Raw genomic sequence first — 26,080 nt, forward strand, 5'->3', positions numbered from 1 at the left:
TTATTATGAAATTACATTTAAAAAAATTGATTATAACAATGGCATGCAAATAAAAAAAATCGTCAATCTTTCTTTAGATTTTCAAAATCTAAATTCATAGCAAGAAAAGAAATATAAACTATTATTATTGATTTTTTTAATTATAAAAAACTATAAACAAATATCATATTAAACAAATAAATTAATACATACATATAAATTGTCAACTCTTGCAATATACATGACAATCGACAGAATTCTATAATTTCAATTACCCTGCCCTTCGCCGTTATACTGCCCCATCACCAGACCACCTCCCGCCGGACGCCTGATCATCAATTCTTGACGGCGGCAATTAAGTATATTGCTATCTAGTTTCTCATTTGAACCCTCAGATTCAATGGTTTAACAGTGGACAACGTTTTTCGTTCCCAATTTCGTCAAAATAAAATGTATTCCGAATACTCTCTTGTTTACTCCGCAATTCCAAATCTTTTCAATTCAATGGTTCAATCAAACACGCTTTGATCTTCCTACGATATTCCCCAGTTTCAGATACATCCTAGGATACCCATTACATCGATTTCATGATTGCGTCACTTCACTCTTCTTTGAGCTTCTCGATTTCACCATGGAAGCTCCGCTCTCATTCAAACCGACGAAACACATCACAACAAGCATCAGTTTCGCAGATCACCACCGCCGAATCCGATCCATTAATCCAACACACCACCAGAAGAAGGTATAATCCTACTCATTCAAGCATTTTATCAAACACCTTGCCTTCATTACCTAACACCTTTCTTTTTTCTTCAATTTGAATCTTGTTATATAAATCATGTTATATATAGATGCGAATGTTACGATATGTACAAAGAGGTGGTTCCATTTGCGGAAGCATGGTCATGGCAACAATCGATTGTTGAGAAACGGAAGACATTGATTGATATCAATGAAGACGATTCCGATTCTTTGATTATACTCCAACATCAACCTGTTTATACATTGGGTACTGCTAGCACTGAAAACAACTTGAATTTCGACATTAAAGATTCTCCTTTGCCATTGTATCAAACAGAACGTGGTGGTGAAGTTACTTATCATGGGCCAGGACAGGTAGACGATTTACTCGATCAAACATTCTGTACAAAAAAGAAACAGTTTTTAATTTTTTATTGATTTGATACTATTTAGGGTTAAAACTTATAACTTTTGTGTTAAAAGAATCATTTGATTTTAGCTAGTTATGTACCCGATCTTGAATCTTCGTTTCCAAAAGATGGATCTTCATTGGTACCTCAGGGCACTTGAGGAGGTAGTAATCCGGGTACTTTTCTCAGCCTTCTCTCTCAAGGCTTCACGGATCGACGGTTTAACTGGAGTTTGGGTTGGTAAGTTATACTGTGTTTGACAAACATTAGACTGATATCCAATACCCAAAACATCCGATGGAGAAAAATAATGCAATTCTATGTATAAAAGAAAGTGAATGCGACCCTTACCCGGTTATTCTCATCATTAAAAATAGCCCTAGAAAGTCTGTTGTCCAGACTGACAGTCTATCAGGAGTCTCGCATAACAAATGTGTATTTATTTTGTAGGGGACAAAAAGGTAGCGGCGATTGGGATACGGGTTTCACGATGGCTAACATATCATGGGTTAGCTTTGAATGTTTGTACTGATCTTTCACCTTTTGAACAAATAATTCCTTGTGGAATACGAGACCGAGGAGTTGGAAGCATCAAGGGGCTTCTGAGAGAGTCTAATGAACATTTTTTAAAATCTTTTTATGATGATGATGATGATGGTAAACTCATTGATATTGCTCATGATTCATTAGTGAAGGAGTTTTGTGAAGTTTTTCAACTTGACCTGTCTTATCGGTCAGTATCCATGGTTAGGTAATAGAGGAAATGAAAAACCTTTATCAATTATCATGTCATGTCATATCAGCAATCTATAAGTTTTTGTTCGATAAACTTATTTTTCCTGATATTTATATAACCCTTTGATCGTTTTAGACTTTTAGCATTAGAGAGTTTAAGATTTGAAGATTTCTCATGAGGAGATACAAAGATATTAAAAAAAAAAGAGTATTCAAGTGCATGACTCTTCATGACTTTATCCTTATCATTTGTGTAATCTTTTTTTTAAGCATTTAATAAATGTCTATTTCGCATTTAGTTCTACTTGCTTGTTTTCCTGTACTTTGTCATCTTTTGAAGTATTTTGATGAAAACTTTTAAATTTTAAGAGGTCTACCTTACTTCAGCTGTATAACATTCTTACCAAAGCCATCTAACAGAGCAGCACCTTTGAACTTCATCTGAAAGCATCATAATTGTCACCTGCATAGAATTGAACAGGGGCATCTCCACTAGGGTAAAAGGGTAAAAAAAACCAAGCCACATACGGAAAATTTGCAAATATACCCTTCAACTCACCAAGCTAATAAACCCCTTATTATAAATGACATCTGTAGTAAGGCTTATTTCAGTTAGGATTTCACAACCAATAACGTGATCACAATGAATGTAGATCCAAATTTTATCCCCTTGACAAATATTGAAATACTTCTATATAGCTTCAAAACAACTTTATAACTTGACATGTAAAGAGTTCCATAAAACAGAAAGGGGAAAAAAAACCTCACCCTAAGTTGTTGAAACAAAATAAAGAGCAATTGATTCTATACGAGGAGTAAAAGTATGGCAGCCATCCTAAGAATATAACTACCATAGCCCCGCAGGAAAGAAAAAAAGGATTCAAAAGTCACACAAAACATGCTATACTGTACACACCGGAAACACGCAAGAACTCGCTTTACTTTTGTTCTTGATCCAAAGGAAAGAGTTCACCTTGATTTTTGTTAATCACACAACCCACCAATGAGTTATTATTAAAGATTTTGATTGTTCCTTGTTTTCCAAATGAACCATAACACCATCATGTGGATAGCATGGATAAGTTTCTTATGTCGAGGAGAAGAGAAAGTTTAACAGTTTCATCTAATGTTGGTGATTTTAATGCCACCAAGTCATTTTAGTATAATGAAATTTACAGATTACCAATAAAGTTTAATTCTTGATTTTAGATAAGTTAGGAGGTGTAGAGTGCATGCTTGTATAAAACGAGTTTGATCTCGGTTCGACTAAATGAGAAAGGGGGAGGGGGGGGGGGGGGTTCCCATTACAGGATCCTAGGCAGCGTCCCTTGCGGTGGTCCTGCTTGATCTCGAGATTGTCTTTTTGTGTTGCAAATGGATCAAGAGACGACCTTGGATTTTAATACTGTTATTGTTATAGTATTGAGCATCATTGAAAAACCTTTAAAGTGGCCATGAAACTCGAGATGTTGCATTTTGATAAAAGGAAATCTATGATGAATTATCATCAATTTTAGAGAACAATACTTGGGTATTGTTTGATTTGCCATAAGGTTCTATCCCTTTTGGGTTGCAAATGGATCTTCAAAGAAGATGAAGGTAGATGGAACTTGCTAAGGGTAAACATTAATAGCCATACGTCTATATTTTTTATATAAATAAAACTTAATTTTTTATAAACTTATTTTTGATGAATCAATATAATAAGTTAATATTATCTTAAATAAAAAAAATTACTATCTCCGTCCCAAAAATTATTGTCCATTTTTTACTTTTGAAGTCTTTATTTTTTCAACTTTGACCTTAAATATTTTCGTTTGAGATATATAATACTTGATACAAAATATATGAATGGATTGTGTTTTAAATGTCTTTTCATTGTAATGAGTTTCATCAAGTAATTCATAACACAAATAAAAATATTTAAGGTCAAAGTTGACGAATAAAGACTTCAAAAGTCAAAAATAGACAATAATTATTGGACAGAGGGAGTATTATTTTGCCTTGACTTTTGCTCGTACTTCCTCACTCCACAATAAAGATTCTCTATGCTCTTTGACTTTCTTGTAGACATCCTTGTGACAACCCGGAATTTACATTCGTACACACTCTAAAGTCAAGCACTGCAATTAAAAGTCAATTACATATCTGCTAATTTTTAGCCGGTTTAAAGTCCGCTTGAGTAAGTTTTATTAATTATTCATGAACCAAACGGATAAAAGGAAGTGATTTCTAGAATATCGGGATAGCAATGGAACAATCAACACCTTAGTTAGGTGTTCACGACCAAACAAAAAGAGTTTGGGCCGTGAACGGAGCTTGGCCGTGAACTCATGTGTGACAACCGTCAATTTTCGGTCAAGTCAAAGTCAACTAAAGTCAACAAGTCAAACCGGTCGACCCAATTCGCCGTGAGAACTAGAGTTTACGTTATGTAACTTCTAAACAACTCTCTATTCTAATGAGAGATCATAAATCGAAAAGTGCGTTCACCTAAATCTCCTTAACCTAAAACGGTGGTACGTAGAAAGCCAAACCGATACAACAATGTTACATACTCATCGGGAGTATGCAAGATCCCTAATCAAGGCTTAACGGGGTTTAAGGGCCTTGCAGTGCGTAGCCGGACACTCAAAAAGGTCACCAATGAAACCTCTCCCACATATCTCTAAGTATATGAAACCTCTCCCACATATCTCTAAGTATGTGAAACCTCTCCCACATATCTCTGAGTATGTGAAACCTCTCCCACATATCTCTAAGTATGTGAAACCTCTCCCACATATCTCTAAGTATGTGAAACCTCTCCCACATATCTCTAAGTATGTGAAACCTCTCCCAAGTCTCCCTAAGTATGTGAAATCTCTCCCAAATATCTCTCTGAATGTGAAATCTCTCCAAGTATGTCAAACCTCTCCCAAATCTCCCTAAGTATGTGAAATCTCTCCCAAATATCTCTCTGTATGTGAAATCTCTCCCAAATATCTCTCTGAATGTGAAATCTCTCCAAGTATGTGAAATCTCTCCCAAATATCTCTCTGTATGTGAAATCTCTCCCAAATCTCCCTAAGTATGTGAAATCTCTCCAAGTATGTCAAATCTCTCCCAAATCTCCCTAAGTATGTGAGATCTCTCCCAAATCTCTCTAAGTATGTGGAATCTCTCTCAAATCTCTCTCGAAATCTCTCCCCGACTTTCTATAATCACTCGGGACATCCCGACCCTCGAATTTGGCGAAAAATAGCCCAAGAACGGAAGTCTACGCGAAAAACGGACTTAAGGAAACGAACCCTCCGAACCGAAAGTACTATTCATGAACCGAACCGAAAGCACTATTCATGAGGGTCCGAACCGAAAGTACTGTTCATGAGCTGAACCGAAGTTACTGTTCATCCGAACCGAACCCAGCACTGAAGGAAGGTCCGAACCGAACCAGCATAGAAGGAAAAATCCGAACCGAAAGTACTGTTCATTACTGTTCACAACAGTACCTTCGGTTCTAGCCAGACCTCGGACCGAACCCCACCTGCACTTCTCGCCTTCGCTGCGGACAGCTACTCCTCGGACCGAGCTTCGCTTTCGCCTCCCGCCTTCTGACTCAGCCTAGCGCGTCCGAACCAGGCACCATCCGACCGAACTTCGGCCCAGAGAACCGAGCCTCGGCCGAGATCCGAAGGGTCTCGCTGGGCAACTCGGATTTCGCCCATTTTTGCATATTTTTGCGTTTTAAACCCATTTTTAATTATTTTAACATAGTTTTTTCACCAAAAACTTTATTTTTAATTAAAAGACCCCTAAATTAATGATTTAATCATATTTTAAGGGTAAAATCTTATCCAAATAAGAGTTGGTAAAGTACAAAAGAAGAGTGTTGACCTTACCTTAGTTTATGACGCAAGCAACCCCCACACCCACTCCATGACAACCCACACTCCTTCCCACCATACCTTGTACCTTTTACTCTCTTTCACAAGTCATCCCCACGTTCTAAGGGCTGATCATACAACCTCTCTCCTCATTCTCTTCAAACACTCTCATTACACCAAAGATTGAACTCCAACTTTTTCTCTCCAACTTCTCTCTCTAACTCACGATCTCAAGGCTGATCATCAAGTGTCCTTCCACTCTTGGTAAGTGTAATCCACCCCCCTTGTGATTCTTACACTTCATTCTACTCAAATCATTGATAGCTTATACAAACTCCATAACTATCATGCTAGAATTCTCGAAAATCTTCAAGACATTTCCAAGTGTCCTTGAGTTAAACACCTCCATTCTTCAACAATCATCTACTGAAAACACTTAAGGTGAGTTCATACCCCTACTTTTTCATGATTTCTTAAGTTTTTAGGGGGGAATACAAGTTAAAACACCAAGAACATAACTAAAATTTTCTAACAGCTTTCATCAGAAAAGTTGGACTCCATTCACGGACTGTTTTGGACACCTTAAACATTTTAGTTTTCAAAACTGTTTTAGGTGCATGTAGTTCCACTTCTTAGCTTTAAAATGACTACTTGCACATCTCCATACGATTTTTCTACAATTTATGGTGATTTTTACAAAACTGCCTATCATTTCAAACACCAATCCGGACCAGTCTGTGATTATGGACTTTTTCACCCAAGTTGGAGGTCATTAAAAATCATGATAAAAATTATGAGTAAACTAGACACATTTTGGGAACTCCCAGAATTTACGGATTTAGTTTTCGACTTCGTATGATTTTTCTATGGCTTTCTAAAACAGTGCAGGAAGGTCTAATTTAGTTAACATCATATAATTTTCATAACACCTTGTAACATGTTGAGCAGGGTGCATATTATTATGTGTTCATGTATATTTGCAATTTACGACATTCTTGTGTTAGTATCTAGACATAAACCTATTAACAAATGGATTTTTACTAGACAAAGCATAGATTACACAAAGCGTTATTATTGAAGTATACCCATTACACACGAACGTTAAATAAACTATGTTAAGTAAAAATTACGTACTTTACTGTTACTACCTTCGTTTTGCCAAACTATAATAGGTATAGTTTACGATGGATTTCAAAATGCATACATTACAAAAAGGAAACTTTCATTATGATTAAGTGTAAATTCGTTAATAACTTTGTGAGATATCCTCTTCACGTAAATCATAAGTCCTGTATTCTAACCAGAGTCTCCTGGAAGGAGAGCGTGATAGTTGTATATAGATCTATATTGGGTTTGACACCCCACACCTTGCTGCTAGCTACAGTTGGACCTGCAGGTCTACGGGTGACAAGTGTCATTTCAGTTCTACGACGCCCGAAGAACGTCGTATTCAGGCCACCTAGGTCATAGTATGGTTATAATAGCTCACAGAAAGTATTAACAAACTTAAGAATATACGAGAGTTTCATTGATATCATACGCGTTTGTGTTGAAATAAACACACATTATTTTCTGTAAATAAGAAAGATTACTCATATATTTCAGTCTCTGGATACAAGACTACATTATTCATTTTAAGGAAAATATCGGATTTTTCTGGAGCAACTATACAATTACATGACGAGCTTTTTCATAATTATATACAAAAACTTATGAACTCACCAACCTTTGTGTTGACACTTTTCAAAACTACTTGTATTCTTAGGAATTCAGTGAAAACAGGAAACCAACAACGTTTTGAGGATGGGACGATAAATCGCCAAACAGTTCATTTTGTTTCATAATGTAATTGATTCGATTCATGTAAACATATACTTTGGTGTAACTTTTTCAGTTATATTTATGATGGTTATATTTACTTTGAGCACTATTATACTCGTTGTTGTGATACTCTACATGAAGTCCTCCACCCTCGAACGTTTCCGCCATCCTTGGTTTGGGGGTGTGACATCATGGCTTAGACATGAGTTTACTCCCCAATTGGCTCATTTCTCAGTTTCACCCTCAAGAACACTCCCCATTCTCTCTCAACTATCATCCCGTTCTTCACCCGATCTTCCGAAAACGTAAGTATTTCTCGACTTGATTTGTTGTTATAACCTATCACCTAGTGTTTATACATCATTTCATCCATTCATTATTGTTTTTCACTTAGATCTTCAAAACACCAAGAACACACACTAGTGTTCTTGGACCTTAAACACTCAATCGAGCTTCTATCTTGTAAGTATACTTTCCCTAGCTTCTTGTGTGCTTAATATCAACTTGATAACACTTTGAAATCATCAAGAATCATAAGAACAAAGGAGTTCATGGCCAAGGATGTTCTTGGGCCGTGAACCCCCCTTAAGGTGGCTAAATGGACTCTAATTCCTTCCTAAGCCTTGGATGCCAACCTTGATCCTTCCTAGAAGTGTTTAGGACCTTAAACAACAATCAAAACAAGTCCCCATGAGAGTTTACGGCCGTAAAAACCTAAGGAAGTGGTCGTTAGGCCGTAAACTCTACAACGTAGTGTTAGTGTGTCCCTAATGCTTTCCTAAGGCTTGGACTTGATCATCGGATGCTCAATCATGACTTGTAAGACCTCAAAACACAATTTGGCACTTAGTACCATGAGTTTACGGCCATAAAATCATGGGGAAATGGTCATGGACCGTAAACTCCATAAGGAGTGGTCCTTGGGCCATAAACTCCAATTCCATGCCATACAACCCTCAGATGCAACCCGTTGGTACCTATAACACTTGAGTCAAAGTGTTTCCATGTCCTAGTGTGTCTTAACTTGATTAATTAGTGGTTAAATGTCTAATTGGATACATATATGTTTATTATATGTTAATTAGGAACATTGTTTGTGTTCAAGTCCTCACTTGAGACCTAACACCTTGTCCAACACTTCAGTACAATCCACTCACTATAGGTGAGCTTATACCCCCTTAATTAACCTTTGAAATGTTGTTAAATGTTTTTAAATTCTTTTCTAGGGGGGGATACAAGTTGAATCATGTTAGTTATTAGATCAATCACATGTGATTAATAACTAGCATACAAATGGATTTTCTATACTTTAAACTGTTTTACCAAACGAATGATTTCAAACTGCTTATCAAACTATTTTACATGTTAAACTCTTTATCAAATTCACTTTTGTATACTAAACCTTTCTTTTATAGTTTTCAAACTTATATATTGTTAAAACCATGTCTAATACATATATAGTTATATAAATAAGGTTTGAAGGACTTAGAACTGATAACCCACTTTACTTCCTGTCCTTGTTTGGTTGTGGTCTTAAACTACCCGGTTGTTTGTCCGAGTGTCATTGAATCCTTAGTTATATATTACGTATATATGTATAGATATAAAGACTTTTATCTTAGTTCAATACATTCCCTCATACAAACAAGTCTACTAATAAACTATAATCGGTATAGTTTAGGGTTATACTACTTACTACTTCTAGTTCAATGAAGCATACAAGAGTCAGTTCATTCATGAGTCATTACTTACTACTACGAGAACTTATACAAATATACTAGGATGAGAACATATACAACTATACTATGACGAGAACTTATACAACTATACTAGGATGAGAACATATACAACGATACTATGATGAGAAACAATACATTCAGTACACAAGTACATACATTACATATACAAGTATACTATAACATAAATGTGATCCATTGTATCGGAGCATGCCTTCATCGTCATGGCCCGAGTTGTTACCGGAATCTCTTGGAAGGAGAGCGTGAGTTTGCGTATAGATCTATACTGGATTTAGTATCCTACACCTTACTGCTAGCTACAGTGGGACCGACATGTCTTCGGGTGCCAAATGTCATACCTTTTGACGACTTACATTGTCGTGTTTCATAGTCGATAGTATGGTACAATTAATCACATAATACCTTAATATAAATCCGGTTTAAGGTAGTTAGTACAGCAGTAGTTCCTATAATACAACACTACAGTACTACATTAATTTACCCTTTACATTTATTTAGTGATTACTTCACCTAAACATTAATGTACAAACTATATTTTGATAATGATAGTTACACTTGGAAAAATTACACACTTTTACAAGAAACAAACATACAAAACAGTTGTGCCTTGGTAGAAGGCTAATTTTAGTAGAAAATATAGGGTTTTCCAAGAGTTACAAACTTGTTCAAACACTTACAAACATATTCATACTTTTACTACAAACGTTTACGAATTCGTACTTCAAACACTGTTTCTAACAGTTTGATACAACATAGACACTAAATACTTATGAACTCACTAGCTGTAATGCTGATAAACTCCTTCAAAATAACTTGTATTCTCAGGTCATCAGTAGACAGGTACCGATGGCAACTTTTGAGAAGATGGAGCGCATACAAGACTCGTCTTATATTTTGAATCATGTTTTGGTGTCTTATATACTACAGAATACATTTGTATTAAAATTATATATTTAATGCAATGGATGATGTTGTTTACTTGTTTACTATTATACTGTGTTGTGATACTGTACATGACATCCTCCGCCCAGAACGTTTCCGCCGTTATTGTTTTTGGGGTGTGACAATCCTTATTGTGTTTTTGGCCATCTCTTTGATGGTTTTAGCCATACTACTCTATAAAATTTATTCATATCTCACATGAGTGGGTACCGCTCTTTTTATGTTTTTCCAAAGAATAAGAGGTCTAACTACCTTCGATCCCCTATGTGAACTCCTACACAACTGAAATACCATGACTAATGATGAGTGTTAAAACGTTGTCGTGGACGTCTTAAACAAATAATAATTTCACTACTTGGTTGCACTAATGGCTAGCACATGGAAGCAAGGTCGAATCCACAGGGACACAACTTAAAAATTAATGCCTCTTTGTGTAAGGCACATACTAGTAAAATTCATAAAACAATAAAAGGGGATTTTGTTGTGAATAAATAACTAGAGGTTATAGTGAAATAAATTTAAGAAAATTCAGTAATAAAAAGTGTTTTAGTTCCCCTACGACTTTCCTATTATGCAATCAAATCATACCTGGTTATTTAAGATGTGTTCAATCTAAGCCGTTACTGAAAACTACTAACAAGCTCTAGCAAGTTCTCTTTTACCTAGTTAATTAACCTAAAAAAGCTCTATCACACCCTCGGCTTGGTGGCGGAAACACCAAGCGGCACGACTTTCAAAACTGTTGGATTTATAGAAGAGGCCTTCATGTTGAGTTTCTATCTCCTTTGATAGTCTGATAGTTGTCTGTACTCCGTGGTTAGTCTTTTATCTTTGTGCGTTGACCTAGGAATACATGTAATTTTGAGAGGGTAAACATAATATTGGTGAGTTCACAAGTTTGGTAAGTGTGAACATAGTTTGTTGATGTTCTTAAGTTAGCACTAGTTGCAATATCTACCTATATCAATGTGTTAGTGTAATTTCTAGTGTTTTGGTAGTAGGATTTAGATAGTTTAGTGACTAAATTTGAATCTTGATTTGGATAAATGATGTATATTTTACTTGTTACCTTATCTCAAGGTTAGTATTTTGGTAATACTCTCCTAATATTTCTTTTTATCGTGTTGTAGGCATTGCTTCTCAAGGCGCTCCTCAAGAATAGTGGATGTTGTATTCGAACTCGTTTCCTCGAGTTTATGTGAACTATCACTACATAGAGTATTGGTAGTTCATGATAGTTTTGTTTTAGTGTGACCTAAACTTTCTTTCCCAAGTTTGTGTTTACTATCACTACTTAATTAATTCTTATTAGTAGTTTATGAAAGCTAGTTTTAGTTTGACAACGTTACGATGAGTTCCTATAATCGAGTTATGACTATTGATTCCGAAAATACCACGATGCTTCATCAGACGTTGTTCTGTTTAGAAAGTTATGCCTGCTTCGACTAGCCGTCGGGTTGTAGCTAGCAACCACAGGTGGGAGAGTCAATCCCCGTATAGATCTACACATATTTCTCTCGCTCACTTAAGAATTAACGATTATAGGCCGGCTGCTAGCTGAAAATGTATCAGCGTGTTGATAAATTATGTCTCATATAACTCTTGTGGTAGGGGCCTCCCCTGGTCGATCGTGTTGTTATTCACGTTGCATATATACGGTATACTTATTATATATATATATATATATGTATATATATATGTATATATATATATATATATATATATATATATATATATATGACAAAACTTCAAAAATGGTCCCTGTGGTTTCAAAACTTTTAACATTTGGTCCTTCCGGCTAACTCTATTACCATTTAGCCGTTAAGTAAGGGGTATTTTTGTCATTTCACTAGCCAGAGACCATTTATGAGGTTTTGTATTACTTTTTTTAAAATAAATAAATAAAATTTAATATACAAGAGTCCCACCTCTCTCTCTCTCTCTCTCTCTCTCTCCCACCTCCTCGTTGTATAAAATTCTTTCTCGTCATTGGCTCCCCTGTAAGTTGTATAGATTCCATGTCTCATTCATCATTTGATTCCATATCTTCATGAATCAAATTGAATCTGAATTTGTTTTGAATCGCCTTTATATACCTTCGACTCCGCAGGGCGTGGGTAAAACCACTCTGATTGCTAGGGTTTTGGAGAATCTCAGAACTTCCTATCCCAATTTGAAAATACAAGGGTTTTTCACTCGTAATGCCCTATCATTCCATACCATTCCATCGCTCAAATATGTTTTGATTTTCGCCTTCGTTTACTCATGAAATTTGGGATACAAAACAGTTGAGATCAGACAAGAAGGCGAGAGGGTAGGGTTTGAGGTGGTTACGTTAGATGGTCGCACTGCTCCACTTGCTTCTATTAACAATTCCAGGTAACCATTTCTTCATATCTTTTCATCATTCAACGTCGAATTAGGTTTTAATTAAGTTTTCCATGACAGTGTAGAGTCCATTAGATAGCCTACTGTGGGAAGATACAGAGTCGATGTAGCATCATTCGAATCATTAGCTTTGCCTGAGTTACAGGTTCGTTTAGCTTCATCTCCAATTTCTCAGTAAGAAGTTGATTTTCGATTTCATTTTCAGGTCAAAGAAGATACATATCTGTTTATGATTGATGAAGTTGGAAAGATGGAGCTCTTCAGTTCGTTGTTCTTCCCTGCAATGTTACGTGTTCTTGAGTCAAAGAAGATAAATCTCCAGTGGTTGTTTCTTCCACCGGTGAATCGGAGAGAGAGAGAGAGAGAGAGAGAGAAAGAGAGGTAGGACCCTTGTATATTAAATTTTATTTATTTATTTAAAAAAAAGTAATACAAAACCTCATAAATGGTCCCTAGGTAGTGAAATGACAAAAATACTCTTTACTTAACGACTAAATGGTAACGGAGTTAGCCGGAAGGACCAAATGTTAAAAGTTTTGAAACCACAGGGACCATTTGTGAGGTTTTTTGAACTTAGGGATTAAACTTGATATTTTCAAAAACCACACGGACCATTTTTGAAGTTTTGTCTATATATATATATATATATATATATATATATATATATATATATATATATATACATAGTATGTCTTGCATAGCCGAGAGTTTGGGCATAGTAACACTAGGTACTAAGCTTATCCAAAGAGTGGCTATAATAATGAGTTACAACGTTTCCTGGCAACTGACCAACGTGACAACTATGTATAATCTTATCTATCATAGTGGTTCAGCATAACAACTAGGCATAATATTAGCTAAAGAGCTTGGGCACAATAACTACCAGGCCTAATATCATCATAATGCTATGAAAAATTATCTAACTATAATTATTGATAACTATATAAAGTTGTATTTTAGACATGTATCCAGCCCCCACCCCACCCCGCGACCCAAAAAGAGTTGAAAATGGTGCCGTAAAACTCGCACGTGAATTATGAAACCATTGATTTAGGGTAGATCCACAAGTCCACTACTAGAGAGATGTTCGGGAGTCATTGGCATGGATTTTTAAGAGAGAGGGAGAGAGAGAGAGAGGGGTGTTGAGGTGTGAGAAAGGATCAACCGAGACTTGTTATTTATAGTGGTATTGAGCCGCACGCCGCACATTACGTGCCATGTAAATGCATGTGAACCGTATGATGCTGCCATATGCCCTCATCTCATCATGCCATGTCATCTCATATCTCAACGTATCAAGTGTCAGGTGCGCACGGTGTACTGCGTGTGAGCACTCGTGGCAGGAATACATTTATGTACTATAAATGTCACATCTCTCTCATATTGTGTTGGCTTCTTACGAAATTTATATTTCTGGAAATTTGGTAGTGTGTAGAATCTAAATACATTAACCTGTTCGCAAAGTGACGCAACTTTTTACGCACTTAATCTTGAGCTTATGGTTTGACGTTAATATGAGTGATGGTTGAATTTTTTTTGGCGTTTACAAGATTGTATTATTATGTTTTGACGTTGGTTGTCGACGACGGTTGGGGGTGTCTTGCATGGGTTTTCACACCTTCCCCTGTTGAAGGAAATGTCATCTCCAAAATTCAACTCGTAGTGCTTGACATGACGGTACTTGGTTGAGAGTATCTTATTGGTTTTAGCTTTCGAAAACTATCCATATGGCGTAGTCTTAGAGAAGTGCTCTCTCTTCTTAAGGTTTGTTTTTGCAATGGGTTGGGATTCGTTTTGAGTTTTGTTGGGTATTTGTTGGTTATTGAGAGGTTGTGAAGTAGTTGGAAGTGTTCCTACTTCTATTTTTGTTTTACACAAAGAGGAAATCCATTCCTATTTTGTTTTACACTAAGAGGAAATTCATTCATATTTTGTTTTACACTAAGAGAAAATACATTCGGTTTTGTTTTACACTAAGAGGAAACCTAATGTTTCTAATCATCAATCATGCTAAAGGTTCCGTTGAACCTCTATTTTTCGTTTCATGATCTCATCGTTTCTGTGTTTGCTTCGAGTTGTGGCTTTTGGTTTCTTTTATAAACTTTTTTATGCTACGTGTGGTGGTTCTCCTTGTCAGTTTATCTTATGCTAGTGTTACCTTTGGGCACTTGGCCTGCCTTAGTTGGATCTTGTAGAGTTTTCTCGAGGTTTTAATCCTAACCGGTGTGGGTTCTTTTGAGATTTTGAGGATCTACTTAACCTAGTGGTTTGTTGTGAACCTCATAATTTTGCGTTATCTTGAATAACCGAGTCTAATATATTTCCTGACCAAGTCTACGCGTAATAGTTTCTTATAACGAGATTCAGATTCCTATGAATTTCTGGCCGTATGGCCCTTTGTGCTATGGACTTCTGGTTTTTGTTTTCTATCCTCGTTGTATGGTGGTGTGTGCATGGATTCATGGAGTGGGAGTTTCTCTAGAGTTGCATTGTATCTTTCCCTAAAATGGCATTGTCACACCCCCAAACCAGAACGGCAAAAGCATTTAGGGGTGGAGGACTTCATGTATAGTATCACAAAAATGCATAATAGTAATCAAAGTACAACAACAAACATTGTATTTACAAAGTTATAAGTTTTACATATGTGATCAAAACATAATGTATATGAACTCAAAAGTACAAGTTTAAAAGACATGAGTTTATAAATCTCCGCGTTCTCAAAAGTTGTTGCTGTACCTGTATTACTATTTCCCTGAGAATAAAAGTAGTTTTTGAAAAGGTGTCAACAATTAAGTTGGTGAGTTCATAAGTATGTTTGCAACTAAAATCTGTTTTCTTGTTCATTGATAAAGTAAACATGTTTTTCCTAGAAAATCCTATATTTTATGCTATGTTATTCTGTAAGCAAAAGGCGTGACACTTTCTGTATTATGAGTTTGTAAAATGTTGTTTAGTTCTCATAAAAACCATGAAAAGTATGTTCTCTCTGTATTGAAATAGTAATCTATGTTTATACTTGTAAAATACTATAATATAGTTTATAATTAAATAAAGCTATGTGAAGTGTTACTTATTCATACACTAAGCATTTTGTTCAATACCAAATTGTGAGTTATTATAACCATACTAGATGACCTAGGATCGCCTGAACACGATGTTCTTCAAGCGTCATAAATGGTAAGACATTTATCACCCTAGGCATGCCTGCCTAACTGTCGCTAGTAGTTCAGGTGTGGGATTGTTAGTCCCATATCGATCTATATACAAGTGTCGCGCTCTCCCTCCAGGAGACTCTAGTTATAATTTCAGGACTTGGTTGGTATTTAGAAAAGTACATGAAGGTAGTCTCACAAAGGCTATATTGATGATCACACATAGAATAATGAAAAGTTACTTTGTAATAAATAATACACTGTAAGTAAGTTTCATAAACTGTATAGAATATAGTTTATATGTTTGTTTTCAGTTAAGTAATTATGTTTGTTTTCTAACATTTGTCCTCTGTTTGTTTTCCGTGATGTACTATGTCTGTTTTCCTGTTATGTACTTTGAAACTTGAAACCAATGTATGAATCCTCTAAACTATACCTATTATAGTTTAGCTATTTGTTTTCCATTATGAATCTGTAGTACTGCTATTTCATGAAATTCTCTGTTTGTACCTATGTAGTATCAAACAGTTTGAAAACCATTTTATATTTATATAAATGTAATATTTATATAATTGTGGTTAATTAGATCTTCGATTAAATAACTTTACCCCAAGCGCACAACCAAACAAGGAACATGAAATGGGGTCAAATTACATATTCTAAATCTTCTGAATCCAAATTAAATAATTTACACAGATATACATATGTAATTTTTGACAGTTATAAAAATTTAGAAATAATAAAAACATTTAAAAATCTTTTGAGATATCAACACAATTTTATTGTGTTTCACTTGTATTACCCCCTAAAATAGTTAAAAATTATAAAAATGTAGGGGTATGAACTCACCTTTTGTGAGTGATTCGGTTGGAGGTTTGATTTAGGATATTATTCCCACGAGTAATATAACGAGTCCTATAAGCATTTCATGCAATATATGTATATTTTTAGTGAATATAATCACAAATACGATAAGGAATCGAACTAATTTGCAAGTTTAACTTACAAATAAGAGTTTTAAAAGCAAAGTTTGAAAGTTGTTAGCTGTTCACGGCCAGAAGAGGGGTTCATAGCCCAAGAACACTTGATGTTCTTGAGTTCACGACCATAAAGTGAGGATGTTCTTGGGTTTTCGGCTATCACTCTTTATGAATTGAAGAACACTTGAATATTCAAGTGTTTTCGGCCCAATGATATGAATAAGGGAAGGTAATTGTTTGATAAAGATGAAGAGTACTTGATGTTCTTGAGGAGAGAGGAGGTTTTCAGCATTTGATACTTGAGAGAGAATGGGAGTGTTTGCAGTTAGAGTGTGTGAGATGAGGGAAAAATCAGTCATATTTTTATATATACTTAAGATTCTTCAGCAGTAAACACATCCTGAGGAGATAAGATCCTCGGGTTCACGACCGAGAAGGGTTCACGGTCATGCGAGGGTTCACGGCCAAAGCATGATCACGACCCAAAGGCGGTTTGCAGCCGAGAATGAAACCCAAAGTGATAAGGTTCCTTTTGCCAAGGTGATAGAATCCAAAGTTTTGCGGTCCGAGGAATGGTTCACCACCATAAACCGTTCACGGCTCAAGCGAGGTTTGCGGCCCGAAGGAAAGAAAGAATGGTCTTCAGACTTCATGTTTTTTACTTCTTAAATTATACAACACTTTTATCAAGTGTTTTTAATGTTTCAAATATAATTATTTTAACTTTATTAAAATAATAAATCACTAAGTTTGACTTTTATTTGACGGAAATTGACTTGAGTTGGCTTTTACAATACTTAAAATAATGGGATGTTACATTATCCCCCTCGTTAGAAGGAATTTCGTCCCGAAATTTAAGATTATACAGATACAATAAGATTAGGGAAAGTGATGTGTATATTTCTGTTTCATCTAATCTTCTCGCTCCCAAATGAATTCAGGTCCTCATTTTGCAATCCAACGGACCTTCACTATCGAGATACGACTTTGTTTAGTTCTCTTGACTTCCCTATCTAGGATTTCTATAGGTTGTTCTATGAAGTTGAGACTCTTATTTAATTCGATTTCGTCGAGTGAGATAACAAGAGTCTCTTCGGACAAACACTCTTTGAGATTGAGACATGAAATACGGGAAGAATGTTATCGAGTTCATGCGGTAGATAGAGTTTGTAAGCAACATGACAAATTCTAGCAATGATCTGGAATGGTCCAATGTAACTTGGATTTAGCTTGCCACGTTTACCAAAACGTGTCAATCCTTTCCAGGGTGAGACCTTCAATAGAACGTGGTCAGCAACCTGAAATTCCAAGGATTTTTGTTATTTTCCACATAACTCTTCTGTCTATCTTGAGAAGTCTTCAACCGTTCCCGGATTTGGACTATCCTCTCTGTAGTTTCATGAATAATCCTAGGACCGGTTAGGGTACAATCTAGTATTTGGTTCTTTGCCAGTTGCGTATCGCCCACTTCAGCCCATCACAGAGGGGATCTGCACTTACAGCCATACAGAGCTTCAAAGGGTGCAACTTTAATACTAGTGTGATAGATGTTGTTGTAGGAGAATTCAACAAGTGGTAAATAGGTGTCCTAATCTTTACCGAAATCTATCATACAGACCCTTAACATGTCTTCCAGCATTTGAATTGTTCTCTCGCTTTGCCCATCAATCTGAGGATGGTACGATGTACTCATGTCAAGATTCGTTCCCAAGTACTTTTGCAATGATTGCCAGAACCGCAAGGTAAATATACTATCTCGGTCAGAGATAATAGATATTAGGACACCATGCAACCGTACTATCTCTTTTATGTACGTCCTTGTTAACTTCTCTATTTTATATGTTTCTTTTATTGGCAGGAAGTGGGCGTATTTGGTTAATCTATCGACAATAACCCAAATGGTATCATGACAAACCGTTGTTCTGGGTAACTTGGTTATGAAATCCATTGTAATCTGCTCCCACTTCCACTTAGGTATTTTTGGTTGTTGAAGTAAAACTGAGGGCTTTTGATTGTCTACTTTAACCTTGGCGCAAGTTAGGCACTTGCCCACAAAAGTAGCTATCTCGACTTTCATGTTTGGCCACCAATAGAGTTTCGTTAGGTCCACATACATCTTGTCTGAACCCGGGTGAACAAAGTATCGAGTTTTATGGGCTTCATTCATGACCACGTCTTTGTAGCCACCAAAATTTGGTGTCCAGATTCGATTCATGAAATAACGTACTGCATCACCCTTAGTTTCTAAGTTCTTATCCATCCCCCTTAAAGATTCACTTGTTATGTTCTCATGTTTCAAGGCTTCCAACTGAGCCTCCTTGATCTGTGTGTATAAGTGGGAATGGATAGTCATAGTCAGAGACTTTACTCGGCGGCCCAAGTACTCTTTCCGACTACGGGCATCTGCTACCTCATTGGCCTTGCTAGGGTGATAAAAAATCTCACATTCGTAATCATTTAGTAGCTCTACCCATCTTCATTGTCTCATGTTGAGTTATTTCTGGTCAAAGATATGCTGAAAGCTTTTATGATCAGTAAAGACTGTGCACTTTGTACCATATAGATAATGTCTCCAGATCTTCAAGGAAAAAACCACTGCTCCCAGTTCAAGATCATGCATAGTATAATTGTCACACCCCAAAACCAAGAACGGCGGAAACGTTTTGGGGCGGAGGACGTCATGTACAGTATCACAACAATGAAAAGTAGTAAACAAGCAACAACATCATCCATTGCATTAACAATATATTTTTAATACAAGTGTTCTGTCAAATTATAATAGACACTAAAGTATAAACAAAATGAAAGATGAGTCTTGAACGAGCTCCATCTTCTCTAAACCTTGCATCGGTACCTGTCTATTGATGACCTGAGGATACAAGTATTTTGAAAGCGAGTATCAACTTTAAAGCTGATGAGACCATAAGTATTTTAGTGTCTTAATTTATATCTAAGAAATTGTTTGTATATGAACTGTAAGTATTGAAAATGTATATGAACTGTAAGTATGAAAATGTTTGTAAAACAACTGTAAACGTTTGAAAAACCCTAGAAATCCCTATGATTCCTACTATTATATAAGGGTGTCTTCTACCAAGACCTAACTGTTCTAAATGTAGTCTTCTACCAAGACTTAACTGTTCTAAATGTTCGTTTCTTGTAAAAGTGTGTAATTTTCCCAAGTGTAACTATCATTAACAAAATATAGTTTGTACATTTAATGTTTAAGTGAAATGATCACTAAATATATGTAAAGGGTAAATTAATGTAGTACTGTAGTGTTGTACTATAGGAACTACTGCTGTACTAACTACCTTAAACTGGATTTATATTAAGGTATCATGTGATTAATTGTACCATACTATCGACTAAGTAACACGACAAATGTAGGTCGTAAAAAGGTATGACGTTTGGCACCCGCAGACCTGCAGGTCTGGCTGTAGCTAGCAACAAGGTGTACGATAGTCAATCCAGTATAGATCTATACGCAAACTCATGCTCTCCCTCCAAGAGACTCTGGCTACAACTCGGGCCATGACATTGAAGGCATGCTCCGATACAGTGGATCACAATTTTGTTAACGTATTCATGTATATGTAATGTATTGATACTCGTTCTAGTATAGTTGTATATGTTCTTCTTCTAGTATAGTTGTATATGTTCTCTTTCTAGATGTATCTATGTAAATGTAATCATGTAAACATATCTATGTAATAGCATAGTAATGTACTGTAATGTTCTACGTGTGCTAGCTGTAATGTGTGTTCTCTCTCTACCTAGCATGTATAGTAATATACTGTGTGTACTAGCTGTAATGTATGTTCTCTCTATCTAGCAAGTATTGACTCATGAATGAACTGACTCATTGTATGATATCGCGTTCTAGTAATAGTTCTAGTATCTTCTTAAACTACCCATATGGTAGCTTAGTAGTAATTTAACTGGTACGGATGAACATGGATGTATACCCTTGCTACCCAAGGGAATTGGATGAACTGGAAGGACCTTTATGACTATATGTGTATATATGATATATAACTAATATTTAAACGACCTTCGGACGGATACCCGATGTCCCACCAGACCACATCTCAAGCGCAAAAAGGATATAGGGTGGATAGCCTTCCTAGGTCTTTCAAACATTTCTTATATATCTATACATATATAGGCATGAAATTGATAATATAAAAACATAAAATAAGTTTTGTAAAACCTTTGAACATAATTATTATCTAAGAAAAGATCGACTTGATGTCAATCTATAAAACGGTTTGAAGGCATGGGTTTGATAAAACAGTTTAAGTATAAAGAAACATTTGTTTGAAACACAATTGTAAATGAGTTTGAAATGAAACATACGGAGTAAAATGTATAGTTTAATAAGGAGTTTTAAACATATAAAGTGTTTATGAAAAATATTTGAAAGAAACTGTTTGGTAAAACGGTTAATGAGTAGTAAATCATTTGAATGATGCTTATCAATCACATATGATTGATATAACAACTAGCATAATTCTACTTGTACCCCCCCATAAACCATTTAAAAACATTTAAAACATTGATTAAGGGGTATGAACTCACCTGTTGTGAGTGGTACTGATGAACTGAAGAGGTAGGACTGCTAGGTGTCAAGTGAAGACTTTAGACACACACAATGGTCCTAATTACATATGAAGAAATATGTATATAAACAATTAGTGATTATAACACTAATTAAACATGTATAAACATCCTAATGCGAGGAAAACACTTTGGTTGAGTGCTAGGAGGCTAATGGGTTGCAACAAAGGAGTGCTAGACCTTTTATGGGAGTTTATGGTCCAAAGACCATGTGTGTTGGAGTTTACGGCCCATTGGAGTAAACTCCTGGCCGTAAACTCTCTATTGGGGCACTAAATGAAGCTTAAAGCTATTACAACTTACGTGGTGAAGTGCTTCAAGGCTTACTAGAGTGTTAGGGCTTCTTTTTAACTCCTTTGAGGAGTTCACGGCCCTTATGAGTTTACTGCCGTAGACTCATGGCCATTTATGTTTATGAGGGTCCTAAAGGTCATAAGGAAGCATTCTAAATTCAAGCCTAAGCCTTAGAAAGTGTTTGTGGCATCAAAACACCCCTAACTTGAGTTTACGGCCCATGGACCATTTGGTCATGTGTTTGCAGCCGTGAACACCTATGGGTGTTGGTATTTTGATTGTTTTGGGTCCTAGACACATCAAGGTAATGTGCTATGCTAGTGTCTTGGCTCAATGAAGGCATTTAGGGCATTTTGGCAACTTAAAATGGAGTTCACGACCCAAGAACATCCTTGGCCGTGAACTCACTTTTAGCCCTTGATTCTTAATGTTTTTGATGTCTAAACAAGCCATGGGTAGTCTCTAGGTTCAGTTCCAAAGTTTGGAGGGACATTGGGCACACTTTGGCCCTAAATTTTAGTGTTCACGGTCCAAGAAGATCTTGGGCCATGAACACCATTTCCTTGGTGTTTTGAGGTTGATTTCTAGCCCTAAACTCATTAGGGTACAAGTCCAACTAGTTTAATGGCTTAAGGAAGGGACTAGGCACCATTTGACCATTATAAAAGAGTTTACTCCCCAAGGTGTTCTTGGGCGGTAAACTCTCGAATCTTGTTGTTTTGATATGATTTGATGTTATTAAACACAATCTAAGCTATATAATACAACTAGATATAAGTACTCACGATTTGGGATGAAAACCCGAAGATCCGCGAGAGAGAAAATGGCTTTTCTCTAGTTGGAAATGTAACTAATGAATAAATATGGTTCAGAATCCTATATATAGTCCTGGGATTTTTGGCAGAAAATATTTTTATTCAGCATTGAATTCTAATATCAACGAGCTTTGGAATAACGGAGTTGTACAAAACCCTAGTGCATCCACTCTCCTGATATCTCCTTAAGTGTAAATCCTGAAATACTCCAAACTTATTCCAAAAGTCTAAAAATTTACTGCAACTGTTCTAACTTCCGGTTAAAGACCCAGAACGGGCTACAGATCTATACTAATGAAGTTTTTATGTGAGAAAGTCTATTGACTTTTAGGGTTTGACCGAATGGAAATTTCGGGTTGTCATAATAATTGACTCTATGGTTCTTAAGTTGTCTCGAGGCATGTGATATAACCATTTTCTCGCTGCATAAGAACACAACCTAGCCCTTGATTAGATGTGTTGCAATAGACTACAAAATCTTTCGTCCCTTCTGGGAGGGACAAGATCGGTGCACTGCAGAGGGCTTGATTTAAGGTTTGGAAAGAAATTTCTTGTGTCTCCTCCCATTCGAAAGACACACCTTTTTGAGTCAAGGTGGTGAGTGGCTTTGCAATCTTGGAAAAGTTCTAAATGAATCTCCTGTAGTAGCCAGCGAGACCCAGAGACTGTTGAATTTCTGTTAGGGTTCGTGGTGTCGCCTAACTTTCGATAGAATTGATCTTGGAGGGATCAACATGTATTCCATCCTTGCTGACAACATGAACTAGGAACTCCACCTTTCGAATCCAGAATTCACATTTGGAGAATGTCACATACAATTTCTCTGCCCTCAAAGTTTCCAAAACTTGTCTCAAGTCTTGGCTGTGTTCTTTCTTTCTCTGAGAATAGACTAGTATATCGTCAATGAAGACTATGACGAACTTGTCCATGTAAGGTCTACACACTCGATTCATAAGGTCCATGAAACTGTGGTGCATTCTTTAGACCAAAGGGCATCACTACGAATTTGTAATGACCGTAGCGAGTTCTGAAAGCAACCTTTGGAATGTCTGTCTCCTGGACTCGTAGTTGGTGGTATCGTGATCTCAAGTCAATCTTGGAGAAGAAACTAGCTCCTTGGAGTTGATCAAAAAGGTCATCTATCTGTGGTAAAGGGCATCGGTTTTTAACGGTAAGTTTGTTTAATTCCCAGTAATCTATGCACACGTGAAAAGATCTGTCCTTCTTTTTCACGAACAAGACCAGCGCTCCCCAGGGTGAGAAGTTAGGTCTAATGAAACCTTTGCTGAGTAGTTCGTTCAATTGGCCGGACAGTTCTTGCATTTCTGAGGGTGGAAGATGATACGGGGCTTTAGCTACAGGGGTAGCTCCGGGAATCAAGTCGATTCAGAATTCGACTTGGCGTTTAGGAGGAACTCCTGAGATATCTTCAGGGAACACATCAGGTAAATCACAAAATTCAGGGGTATCCTTGATGCTTTTCACTTCTTGTGTCTTATCAACAACGTGAGCTAAGAAGGCACAATAATCTTTACGAAGGTACTTCTGAGCCTTAACGCAAGAAATGATTTGAAGATTTGCACTAGATTTGTTGCCATAGATAATGAGAGATTCGTTACTTGGCAGATTAAGATGGATGGCTTTCTCGTAACACAGGATATTAGCACAGTGAAGACTTAACCAATCCATGCCGATTACGATGTCAAAACTTTTAATTGAGACCGACATAAGGTCAATCTAGAATGAATGGTTATTTAGAGTAAGGGTGCATCCTATGTATATGTCATTAGTTTTCTCGATTTTCCCGTTGGCCATCTCAATGGTGAATGTATCTTTTAGTGCTTTGGGATTTTGTTTTAGAAGGGGGTTGAACTTATGAATTACAAAACTTTTCTCTGCATCGGTATTGAAAAGAATGCATGTGTGACAACCCGAAATTTTCATTCGGTCAAACCCTAAAATTCAATCACTTCATATTAAGTCAAGTTCACTTTTACTTGTTTTTGGGAAAAATAAGTTCATTTGATTATTTTAATAATTAATCTTTAAACGAACGGGTGAACGCATGGGCCGTCTCGGGTCTCGAAATTTCTAAACCGCAAACACCTCGTGTCTTAGAAGTTCACGGCCAAACTTTTATGTTTGGGTCAGAAAATCATCCAAAAACCGTGAAATCATGCATACGCATGAGTTTACTCCCCAAACTAGTCATTTATGTTTACTCCCCAATTACCAAAAGAGTAAACTCAAAAACACTCTCAGGTATCATCCAAGAATTTAATCAAGATCTTCAAAATTGTAAGTGTTCTAGCCATTCCAAGTTGGTATAACACCGAATCTAGTGATTGTACATCTTTTCATCCATCCGTTTTTGTGTTTTGATTAGATTTCCAAAAACACCAAGAACACCAAGAACACACACTAAGTGTTCTTGGACTTTTAGCTCATTTCAAGCTTCCTTATAGTAAGTACTTCCATCCTTGAGTCTTAATAAGCTTGTATTACATATTAACATCAAAGAATAGTCCCAATAACACCAAGATCAAGGTGTTCACAGTTTTGGGAGGCTCCCAAAACCGTAAACACAAAATATGGTGCAAAGTGGTGCCTTAGGGTGCCTCGATGCTTCACCATGCCTTTGGGACTTGTCTAGATTGATCCTTGATGAGTTTATCACACAAAAAGCACCAAAATCTTACATTTTCATGTGTTTACGGTTTGAGGATCTCCCAAAACCGTAAACACCCCAAAAGGTACATAAAAGTCCCAAAAAAGTCCAATGGTTATTCCTTATGTCTAAATCTAACCTAGACTATTGCCATGATTGAGCTAAGGACTTGAAAACCCCCAAATACCAAACTTATTGGTTTTAGGTAGTAAACTCATGAGTTTAAGGTATTAAAGCTAAAGGGAAATGACCATGAGGCCGTAAACTCCTCAAAGGAGTGTTTTGTTGCCCTAGTCCCTTCCTAAGGCCTAACCACCAAGTAAAAATGCTTCAAAGGACTTGTAAAACCTCAAAAAAAAAACATATGGTCATAAGGTGTAGAGTTTACAACCGTAAACCCTTGAGTTTATTTCTGTAAACTCCTTGGGTATTGGTCATTAAAACCGTAAACTCCAAAGGAGTTTACCCTTGAACTCCAAACACTCTAGCTTTGCCCTACAAACACTTGGATGCAACCCTTGTGATCTTTAACACTTGAAACAAAGTGTTTTCATGTTATAAAATGTCCCAACTTAATTTATTTGTTATAAATTGGCTAATTAGTTATATATATGTTCATTATATGATAACTAGGCTCGTGCGTGTGTACAAGTCTCCATTTGTCACCTAGCACCGTATCTGACACTTCAATCCAATCCACTTGCTGCAAGTGAGTTCATACCCCTTAATCAATGTTTTAAATGATTTTAAATGCTTTAATGGCGCGGGGGGGGGGGGAATAGAAGTAGAAAACAGTATGTTATTAAATCACTCATATGTATTTTATAACTGTGTTTTCATCCAGCAGATTTCACATACTTCAAAATGTGATGCATGAAATGGTTTTCTATCTTAAAATACCTTGGTAGA

The 26,080-nt window shown here is 36.4% G+C and overlaps 1 protein-coding gene and 1 pseudogene across 2 annotated transcripts; both read left to right on the forward strand.

Moving 5' to 3' along the window:
- Positions 1-227: 227 nt before the first annotated feature.
- Positions 228-2,163, forward strand: LOC145096807 (octanoyltransferase LIP2p, chloroplastic-like). Of its 2 annotated transcripts, XM_079034160.1 has the most exons (5): positions 228-431; positions 529-721; positions 831-1,095; positions 1,220-1,370; positions 1,581-2,163. In XM_079034160.1, exons 2-5 carry the CDS (start codon positions 567-569, stop codon positions 1,883-1,885), a joined length of 876 nt encoding a protein of 291 aa, XP_078890286.1. In that variant the 5' UTR covers positions 228-431; positions 529-566; the 3' UTR covers positions 1,886-2,163. The 2 variants fall into 2 exon arrangements, with proteins under 2 accessions (XP_078890286.1, XP_078890285.1); XM_079034159.1 differs by having other exon boundaries at positions 228-721.
- Positions 2,164-12,301: 10,138 nt separating this feature from the next.
- On the forward strand, positions 12,302-14,302 carry LOC145099219 (uncharacterized; annotated as a pseudogene).
- Positions 14,303-26,080: the final 11,778 nt, after the last annotated feature.

This window comes from Lactuca serriola, chromosome 4, assembly GCF_051521515.1.
Source record: "Lactuca serriola cultivar US96UC23 chromosome 4, Lser_US96UC23_V15, whole genome shotgun sequence".
In the NCBI taxonomy this organism is placed as follows: domain Eukaryota; kingdom Viridiplantae; phylum Streptophyta; class Magnoliopsida; order Asterales; family Asteraceae; genus Lactuca; species Lactuca serriola.